This window comes from Charadrius vociferus, unplaced genomic scaffold (genome assembly GCF_000708025.1).
Source record: "Charadrius vociferus isolate BGI_N301 unplaced genomic scaffold, ASM70802v2 scaffold325, whole genome shotgun sequence".
NCBI classification, from domain to species: domain Eukaryota; kingdom Metazoa; phylum Chordata; class Aves; order Charadriiformes; family Charadriidae; genus Charadrius; species Charadrius vociferus.
Window position 1 is genome coordinate 4544532 of NW_009648526.1, and position 10663 is coordinate 4555194.

General features: G+C 38.0%; 1 protein-coding gene across 1 annotated transcript in view; it reads left to right on the forward strand.

Moving 5' to 3' along the window:
- The window catches only part of TJP1 (tight junction protein 1), a 154239-nt gene extending 146077 nt beyond the window's left edge, over nucleotides 1-8162 (forward strand). The window contains exons 24-28 of the mRNA XM_009885753.1: nucleotides 242-450; nucleotides 1139-1574; nucleotides 3055-3272; nucleotides 4584-4667; nucleotides 7968-8162. Of these exons, the coding sequence (XP_009884055.1) occupies nucleotides 242-450; nucleotides 1139-1574; nucleotides 3055-3272; nucleotides 4584-4667; nucleotides 7968-8062 (1042 nt within the window). The 3' untranslated portion in view covers nucleotides 8063-8162. The remainder of the gene's footprint in view (nucleotides 1-241; nucleotides 451-1138; nucleotides 1575-3054; nucleotides 3273-4583; nucleotides 4668-7967) is intronic.
- The last annotated feature ends 2501 nt before the right edge of the window (nucleotides 8163-10663 follow it).

The window sequence follows — 10663 nt, forward strand, 5'->3', positions numbered from 1 at the left end:
TTTGCCATGGTTTGTGTTACTAATCTTCTCCTAAAGATTCAATGTTGTCTTAATCTCTTGTGCTGATCAATAAATGTTTTTATACTTGAGACAGGATATGAAAGAAAATCGTGTTTTAATGTTTATAGGAAGAGATGGAAATCAGGTGATCATAGAAGAAAAAAATAGCAGTGAATGCAGGAGCTCAGAGCCATGAGGAAACCAAACAGTCAAATGTGGGGTTTTTCTTTTATTTCAACAGGGGGAAACCAACCGATACAGAATCAATGGATAGGCCTGTTGGTGAAAAACGCTATGAGCCAATCCCTCCAGTTACAACTCCTCCTCCTGCTCCTTCGGTCCAGTACACACAACCTCAGTCAATTAACAGTCCTGTCCTGTCTCTCCCAGCACATCACAAGCCTGCACTTTCAGAAGGTGAGCAGCTGGGAAGCCAGCCTGGCTCAGATGGTAGCGGTATCCCTTGTCAGGGGCTTCTGTGGTTTCTTCAGCATGTCTGCACTGGTAACTATGGTGTTCTCTAACTGAAACTTGGAATAATTACTAGTGAAAATAGCTTTTTACTATAGTGAGGTTGAGTTTTGTGAAAAGATTGCGTGAACCTGGCTGAAACTGCAACTTCCAGGTGTTAACAGTCACTATAACTGTCTCTTCTATATTTAGTGGTCTCAGTGAAGATGAAGTAAAATTTCCAGTATTTAAAAAATGTATCTCTCTATGCTTTGGACCAGAATTCTTTAGGCATGAGTTGTAGGTTTTTAAAAACAGAAGAAAAAGTTGGTTTCACTTTCGCCTGGAGAGGATTGCCCAGCCCAACTCATTTTTCCAGTTTGTGCAGGTGCATTGTAGTATTTAGTACTGGTTTCCTATTTTTTTGGTCATGGTATAAATCAGTCTAACCTTTTTATTGAAAGGCCATACCATTGTATCTAATACCTGTGTTTAATGAACCATTAGATAACTTGCCTGAGCATCCGAAATATAGTAGGAGGATGCATTATCTAAGAGAATTAGGCTGAACCTATATATATTTTATATAGTAGATTAAGAATTGACTACAGTGTGTTATTATGCCATAGTGAATGTGACTAGAATTTCTGATGGTCACTGAGTTCTGGTATTTTTATTTGCGTTGCAGTTAACTCTGTGTCTGACCCTCCTCCACCTCAGAATAAGCCAGAGATTTTCAGATGCTCAAGAGAGGACACTGTGCAGTCCACTTTTTATCCTCAGAAAAGCTTCCCTGACAAAGGCCCCGTCAATGGAACTGAACAGATCCAGAAAACAGTCACTCCTTCCTACAACCGCTTTACAACAAAACCTTACACTAGTGCTGCAAGGCCCTTTGAGCGCAAGTTTGAAAGTCCTAAATTCAACCATAATCTCTTGCCAAATGAAGCTCAACATAAACCAGAGTTGCCATCAAAATCTCCAAATTCTCCTCAACCAATTTTGAAAGCACACAGCTCATCGCAGCCTCCTGAGTTTGATAGTGGAATGGATACCTTTGCTGTCGACAAGCCTAAATATCAACCAAATAATGTTAATGCTGTGCCTAAAGCCATTCCTGTAAGGTAAGCTGCTGCTTTTTTCTTTCCATTAGTACGTCTGTAGGCATTCATCTATGAAACCTCTGAAAAACACATCAGTTCCCGCCCTGCCCCCACGCTTCCAATTTCTGTTGATGTAACAGTTGAAAGGTTGATACTGTGATGCCAGAATTCTGCCAAAGGGCATTAAAGAGCATTTGGATAGATACTTAAAGTATGTCCTATGTTCCTGTATCATCTTGCATCCTGTTATTAGAAAGTGGCATGGCTTTTATTTCCCATTCCTCATACTATAGTTACAAATCTTCCGGTAGGTAGTAATCATTTGTCCTCTCAATTTGTTTCTAGAAGATGGAATTAATTTCTAAGGATAGCTGTGGCACCACATTGTATTTATTCTGTGTGCTTAGAGAGACACCTCATGGTACACACACGTAAGGGATATTTTAAAAATACTCGTAAAAAAGTGAAAGTCACTTTAGCAGTTTCAGATTGGCTCTATTTACTATGAGAGAAAACAAGAACTGCTTAAAAGCAGCTCGTGCTTGCCTAATATGCTTCAAGAACTACGTCAAGAGCAACAAGATTGTAATACTATCTTAAGCTATTTGATGACTTGTTAAATTCTTTTCAGTAATATTTGTGGTACAGTGTTTTATTCTTTGATTTCAAAATAATAATGCCTGAACCAGACTTGAAATCTTGCTTGATGTTTCAGAAACTCACATTTGTAATAGAAGAATTAATCCTATTTCTTAAGCACCTGAGAAACGTTTTGATGCAGTGTAGGTTTGTAGACTGCTAGAAATCTTGAAATTACTGGTTATTTGAGTGAAATTCTTTAGAAATTGATCTGCAATCTACTCATACTAGCCATTTGATAAGGATACATGTTTGTCTTGTATGGGGTGTTTTTTGGTGGTGGTTTGCGGGTTTTTTGGCGGTTTTGGGTTGGGTTTTTTTGGTAGTGGGTGGGTTTTTTGTTTGGTTTTTTTTTTTTTTACAGGCTTTGTTTTCAATGTATATTGGAATAGAAGGGTTCAGTGTGGATTGAATAAGAATTATTACTCCTTATGGTGTTAAAGTCCTAATGGAGTTTTGGGAAGAAAAAGAAGCTTTCAGCTGTTACTACATTTAGTTTTACGAAGCTGAAGTGTGTAGCTGGGGCAAGCTCTTTCTGTATAATCCCAGAAGCAGGCATTTGAAAACATAAGATTCAATTGGTCAAAATTCTTGCTTTAACTATTTTCTGAATGTTTTCAGAGTTTGGGCTGGTGCGGGGTGGGGTGTGTGTGAAAATGTTCTCTTCTCGTGGCAGATCTTGAACTACTTTGATCTTAGTTGTCCTGCACAATTGAGTGTGGGACACATTTAATGTTTTCCGAAAATCAGAGCTAGACTACTCCAGGCTGTGCTCTGCTAAACTGTTAGAGGAAAGCATGCCGCTGACTTTCAGGAAGAAAATATTGATAAAACTGCTAGGCTTTTTCTGTCTTATATTCAGCCCTTCAGCACTCGAGGATGAGGAGGAAGAAGACGGACACACTGTTGTAGCCACAGCAAGAGGTGTATTTAACAGCAATGGTGGTGTATTGAGCTCCATAGAGACTGGAGTTAGTATTATTATACCACAAGGAGCCATTCCAGAGGGAATAGAACAGGAAATATATTTCAAAGTCTGCAGAGACAACAGTATACTTCCACCTTTGGACAAAGAGAAAGGTAAGAGCTGGTACTGGACACTGTTCTGTTGTTTAACTCTTCTAACAACAGCAAAATAGAATATGGAAATAACTTAATATGCTTCGATATATAACATATATTTCCGTATGAAGATACGGAGTCTACATCACAAAAGAAGTATAAGGGAAGCAGTATTCTGCTTAATATTGAAAGTTGTGGGCAAGATGGACACCCTGAATTATAACTTGAGCATATTTAACTTGTAGACTTAAGTACTGATTTAAAACTTAGCGCACTAAAGAAAGGTTCTAAATTCTTTTTTTAAGAATCTTTGAAACTGTAGATTCCCTCGCAAAGTGCAGGGATTTATATAGGTGTTCTTATTAGAAATATTTCTTCGTGTTACAGTGAGGACCAAAAGAACTACTAAGCATGTGATTTTAAACTAATTTGGCTTGAGTTAAATATTTGGCATTTACTTCAACATTTGAAAATAGCCAGCATCTTATTTTTTTTCAATTTCTCTAAAGAAAACAGCTTCACTGTTTAAAAAAAAAAATATCTAACTTTTATATTATTAAAAGCATATTCCTGACTCTCTTACTAATAAGTGTTGAGTGGTATATCTTAGTTGAACAATTTTTTCATAGTAAGTCTGTCTTTCATACCACTAGTCTAGTGTAAATGCATTTTCTGACCTGTCGGATTTCTGATTCCCTCAAGTCAAGAAACTAAAAGGGTTAATGTCATAAACTTGCCGTTAAAGCACTGCTTACAATCTGCAGTTACTTTCAGTAGTTGTAAACTAAATGTAGCACGTTCCTCAACTGAATAATCTTACGTTAACATTTGGAGGTTTAAACTAAAAGTAGACCTATCTGTTTGTATACGTTTTCTTTTGACCGTGAGGATGAGGCTCGTAGGCCCTCGAGCTGCTGCAGGCTTTATTCGGCCCGGCGTGCCATAAATCCGTACAAGCAGAACATCGCAGCCGTAGCGCAGAGAGAAGCGTGAACAAGGCTGCTTACAGATTTGGAGATTTGTTTCTTTTGGTGCACCTGCTTAGAAATTGGTGGCCCAAAAAAAATAATCATAACATGATTTAATCATCCAGACTTGTTTATCCTTTTTCATTTTGGGATTGTGGTATGTTCCATTGAAAAGTCACTTGAGTGCTCTGAAAGAGACTGAGAGACAATCTTGCTAAGTGCTATTCTTTACTGACAGTTCAAAATGTACCTATTTTTCTTTAAAGCAAAGTTGCTGAGTAGCTCTGCAATGTAATTATGCAGTACTTTGGACCTATTTCAAGAAGACCTGCTAACAGGTTTTTCTTTCCCTTAACTGTAGGTGAAACACTTCTCAGCCCCCTGGTAATGTGTGGGCCTCATGGACTAAAATTCCTGAAGCCAGTGGAGCTGCGCCTGCCACATTGTGCGTCTATGACCCCTGATGGTTGGTCTTTTGCTCTAAAATCCTCCGACTCCTCGTCGGGTATGCTGTCCTCCCTCTGTCCTTTTGGGGCTTTTGGGTGCTATCGTATAATTTAAGTTAATTTGGCTGAAGGTGATGCTGTGTAATATAAAGAACTCAATCACTGTATTTGTGTCAAACTCTCCCATTTCACTTTCATTACAAATGTCTTTCTTACATTTACTCATGGTGCAAATTCATAGCTAAAGCCATGATAGCAGAAAAAGAGTAAATATCTCTAGTCTATTAAATATTATCGTATTTTTCTATCCTGTCTTCTTTCTTGAGGACTGCTCCAGCTGAATACACTTGAAATGATAGTCGCACTAAATTGAGAGGAAATGATTATGTACCTCTGATTGGCCTTTGTAACATTAACTGGTGTTTGTCTGTTGCTTAATTAACCATATAGGACTCTGGCAAATCTTAACAATCTGCATGCTCATAAATCATGATTTAACGCTTGTTAACTGTTTCCATGTGTGCAAGTTGATGCTAACAATTGGGTCATTTAAGAAAACTATAGTGTTCAGTAAAAGCATTTACAATTCATTCTAATGTAGCTGGATTTCCCACAAGACTTCTCTTGCCTGCTCCTGCCTATTCCTCCTCTACTGCCTTTTACCCAGAAGTTTCTGGTCGATAGTAAAAGTTGCGACTAGGTTGCACATTCATTTACCTGTTCACTTTTACCTCACTGTGGCTTTCTGGGATGAGGGGAAAAATGTATTGGCTGAAATTCAGTGAGGAGCCTAATTGAGAATTCTGGGCAAGTTTCAAGCAATTTCATGAAACGGCTGTGAGGTTACAGAGATACAAAAAGGAATGTTTGCACATCTGGGAAAAAAGTCTTAAGGCTTTATTCAGCTACCTTCAAAATTTATGGTGGAAGGTTCAAACCATTAACGTGTCCGTATGATCTAAGTAATGACTGCACGATGTACTTCTGTATACAGCATTTAAGCCACCGTGTATGCCTACCTTCGTCACCAATGTATCTGTCACTGTCAACACCAAAGCACTGATGCTTTGAAAGATTAAAGCATCGATCCCCTCGATGGGGACTCAATAACCTAGAGGTATTAACGGCAATAATTTCGAGTTGTTTTTTATAAGCTATTATATGCATGTGTTGCATGCATCTATTTAACAATGTGTGGTTACATGGCAGTGTTAAAACACAGACTCAGAAATGATAGGGTCCCAAAAGATAGGACAACTGTACAAAAATGACACAACACTTCCTTTGTAACTAATAGCACCTGTTCATGAACTTACTTGAAGGGAAGGGAGAGGACTCAAATGATCTAAACAGTAACTGCGGTTACTGAGGCATTTTTCTCCCTTTCCACAGTGGGATGTGTGTGTGCGCGCATGTGTGGGTGAGAGCAAGAGCGTGTATATTTAACCCCTAACACTTTCTGTACTGTAAATATAACACCACATTCTGTTAATCTGAAATGGGATGTATATCATAACATTGCTCTTTTGAGACAAACTTTAAAATTAGGCAATTCTGTCTTATGATATGTAAGTAGACCATACTGTGTCTTAAATAAATAATTGTTTTCTCTCTTTCTAAATTAGTTGGTTATGGGACTCTGATTTTTGAGGTGGCTTTATAATAACAGTCTGTACAACTCTGGGTTTTTTCTCTCTTCAGTCGTCTGCTCTACCTCATCTTTTCTCAGTGTATCCATGTTCTGTCCTGAAAGTGACATTCATTTGCACTTACTAACATCCTTTCTGCCACATTAAAGCCTCATATATCAATATTTTAAGCCCCTTCAAAAGCTTGAATGATTCTGGTATTAAAACTGACTGGGGAAAAAAAGTTGCTTTTTATGGCCACACCTGTTAGAATGTATTAGTAAAAAATACTGAAGATCATTTTATTTTTATTTCAAAGCAGTTGTATGTAAGTATGGGAAAAACATCCTCAACAGCTAGAGGCTGCACTTGCTACAGTCTAATCTGTACTATGTATGTAGGAGGAAAAGTTGGAAAAAAGTCTGCCATTCTCACGTGCAAGACTAGGACCTGGTTGTCCTACGGTCTGTTTTACCTTTCTCCTAATATATTTGGTCATGTGAGTTTTGAATGGAATTCCCTGCATCTGTAAAATGGAAAATCCTCCAGCATTATTGAGCTTCTGGACTGAAATATGCAGTCTCAGCTGGTTGCAGTAAACTTGTTTGCATTCTCTTAACTATGCACAGACCACTTCTGTTTTTAGTCCCTACATCAGATGTTGCCATCGCTCAGTGCATTGTGTACTTCGTTTTGTTTTCGTGAGGTCAAGAGAATTATGTTGAATTTGCATCAGTCTCATTGAGTATGGAAGTCTCAGGTGTTTGCAGTCTGTGTGACTGGGTTCTCTAACTTGTTGCACGTTTCTCCAGGCAGATGTTGGCGGCCAAGCATTTATCTGGAAGGCTTAAGAGAACTTCAGTGCAATATTCACTGTTGTACAGTGGGACAATGACACTTTTTGTATAGTGGCAGCATTTAGTAGTGGGTTTAGGTGGGTAAATGAAGAATACTTTCTCCAGTTGAGAGAGACAATTGACTGTGCACGTGGAATGTAGCCTTTGTCTGGTGAGATGGCAGCCGATGACTTCCCCTTGTAACAGAGTGTTACATGGGACCTTTGACCATGAGTAGATAAGATCTTTTTAAGTGCATACCAGTTAACTGGAATCCTTTTTAGAATGTCAGCATTGAAGGCTTTTAGATGAGTGTACTGGATGGAGCTGCAACATGACTGCAAGCCTGTCTACAATAATGTTCGTAATAGAAAGTAAAACCACTAGTGTGTCATAGTGTTTAGTTACAAGATAGCTTGTGATTTGACTCATCTCTCTTCAGAACTGTTCCGAGAAACTTCAAAGGCATCCTACCCAGATAAGCTTTTAAAACATCGTGTTTTCTTCTGGCAATTTAGGAAAGAGCCAATGAATACCTGTTTCACTGTTAACACTTCTCAAAGGGCAGCGCTGTGTTGGTGCTGTAGAGTAGAATGACTTATATTTAGCAGTTCCCACGTGCCACAGCATCTGTTTTGAATAACTGATCTATCCTGCATTATATGAAAATAAAGGGTTAATTTTTTTATTAATAACATACAAACTGCAGATTTTTTAAAAACAAACAGGTGTTGATTCAGAACTTAAAAGCTCCTGTCCAAAAGCTCGGTTGTTTCAAGATGTACACTGTTTGACAGCGGATACTAAACACCAGCATTGTGTTTTCCTCCCACAGGTGACCCCAAAACCTGGCAGAACAAGTCTCTTCCCGGGGATCCAAACTATCTTGTTGGAGCAAACTGTGTCTCAGTCCTAATTGACCACTTCTAAATATTAAGTTAGCTGACTGAGTAAATAATGTGAAACTGAGATGGACCTTACATATAAACTGAACCACTCTATCAAGTATTAACTGTTCTATAAGTGATAATGGATCTTAGTGTTTCAGCATCTTGCTTTAACTAACAATGGTTTAGCAAGTACACTCTTTGAACCATGGTCACAATACATGCACAAGCAGGGAGTGTACAGTGGGAACAAGGTAGGGTTTGCAGGTTCTGTATGCTTTGGTTTGTTGGTTGTTCTTTTGTGGGGCTTTGTTTTGTTACACCCCCCCACACACTTTTTTTTTTTGAAGGACACTACTAGTATTTCATTGTTTAAAATCTGAAAGTACAAATGGAATTATATTCGGAGGAACTGAATTTGATTCATACTCCACTGGTGAAAACATAGAATTTGGCCTGCGTTTTTACGACTGTGTGTTTGTAACTCACAAGACTGCATTTTGGTCTCTAGTTTTTCAGTGAGTTGTGGTGTACCTGTCCAATGAAATGGTAATCAGCTTGGGGTAGCACAGTTGAGATCTTTTCCTCTGCCGAGAGGCTAATGCAAACACATCTGCTTACTGTGTATGGAAACACTGTCATGAGAACAGGGGGGAGGGGGAAAAGCATGTGGGATGACTATGGTTCAGTTGCCTCTGTGGATTTGTAAATTAACCACGTTATTACAGACCTATTAACCAGCAGGGATGCCTTACCCTCATGTTTTTACTAGTCTTAGCTCTCGTAGTTCTCTGTATCAAGTTTGTATGGCTTTTGTGCTTACCTAGATAATATATCATGAGAGATTGGAGAAAGAGGAAAAAACAAACAAACAAACAAAAAAAACAACTAAAAAACCCTTGAGTTTGGTTTAGAGAAGGAGTATTGTTTGTGTTCATCAGCCAGAAGAGAACCAGAAGAAAATGATGGTATGTTTTCTGCTATGCATTTGAAAATTTATAGATGTTATAGACTGCTTGTATATAACGCGTGCATACCACTTTTGTTCTTGGTTTGTAAATTAACTTTTATAAGCTTTACCTTTTTATATATATAAATATATATAAAAACAAACAAAGTTTCTTAAGGATATCTTTGTATTCTCATACCTTTTGAGCCTTGAACTTTGACATCTGCAGCAATAAAGCAGCATTTCTACAATATACGAACAAGGACATTTTTTAAAATGCACAAAGTTGTTACCTTTTTAAGTGCTGCATTTAAAGAATATAAGTCGGAATTCTCTACTTTGATTAAATTCTTGGAAAGTATCCCTACTGTAATTTGTCATAAGGATGCTGTACTATGTGCCCTGAAATGTATTTTTTTACTAATAGACAATTTATTACGGCACAATGGCACTACTACTGTTTAGATAATATACCACTGCATTCTGTTAATGAGTTATTAGCTATTCAGGTGTGGCTGATTTTTTTTCTCTGCAGTTATTAAAATTCCACGTTTCTAAATATACAGAATAAAACTGTTTTTAAAATAATAAAGGAGATTGTAGTACCTTATTGTTTCTGAAATGCATTTATGTGAACAAGACAAAATCAATTCTTATTTTTTCCTCTGTAAGTAGACAGCTGGATTCTGCCCTATGTTCATACACGAAGCAGAGCTCTTCTGTGGAGTCAGTTGGAGTTGTCCACAGCAGGGCTTCTGAAATGGTGAACTCCAGTGTGGATCCCTTGGAAATACTCGGCACAAGTAGGAGTGGTAGACTTGCCCCTTGAATCCATCACTACTTTGGTGCTAGTTTACTTATTACATCTCTTCTTCCAAAGCCTTTGGTAGTGTTTTAGCATGTGGATTTACATATAGTCTAGTTACACAATTTTAAAGGTATTCCTGCGGAATCCTGTTATCGGGCCTGTTTGGAGTACTTGGTGGCTAACTAGTGAGCTCCTGTTACTCTCAAAGAGAAAAGAAATTCTAGAAGTTATTTTTAAATAATGCTGGGAAACAGCGTGTAACCCTGATGTTTCCTCTCCGCACTGTTACTGACCAATTAGTTGGTTTCTCAGGCATGAGTTGCCCTAGAAAGATGTAATCGCTGCTATTACTACTACTACTCAACTCTTAAAAGCAGGCAGAAGATTTGAATAGCAAAAAACCTGTTCATGTCAGGATGGCATTTTTCATTTGTCTTGGTGATAATACATTGGTATTTTTTTGAATCGGCAGAAAGGAAGGTTTCAAAATGACATGCAAAGCATCTTGGAGAAAATTCTAATGGTAAAAATTCTAAGTGTTCTTTTCTAGTTCAGATCTTGTAAGAATTATGTGGAATGGTACAAAAGGAGGCAGTCAGTGGGACTCGAAAAACTCTGGAGTTACACTGCATGGACTGTTTGCAGTGGTGTCATTTGTTTCTGGGACATCCTGAGACTGGCATGCTGTAAGGTGTAACTCTCCTGAGTTACTTTTATTGTAGTGATCCAAATAAGATCTTTCTGCTCTTAAAGAGTGTAGGGTCATGTCTTACTATCAAAATGAAAAGTGGCAGCTTTTGCGCTGCTGTTGTTTCATAAGTGAAATGAGAAGATTGATGCTGTTCAAAAATGTGTCAATTCTCTACTAAGCAGCCTGTCAATGGAAT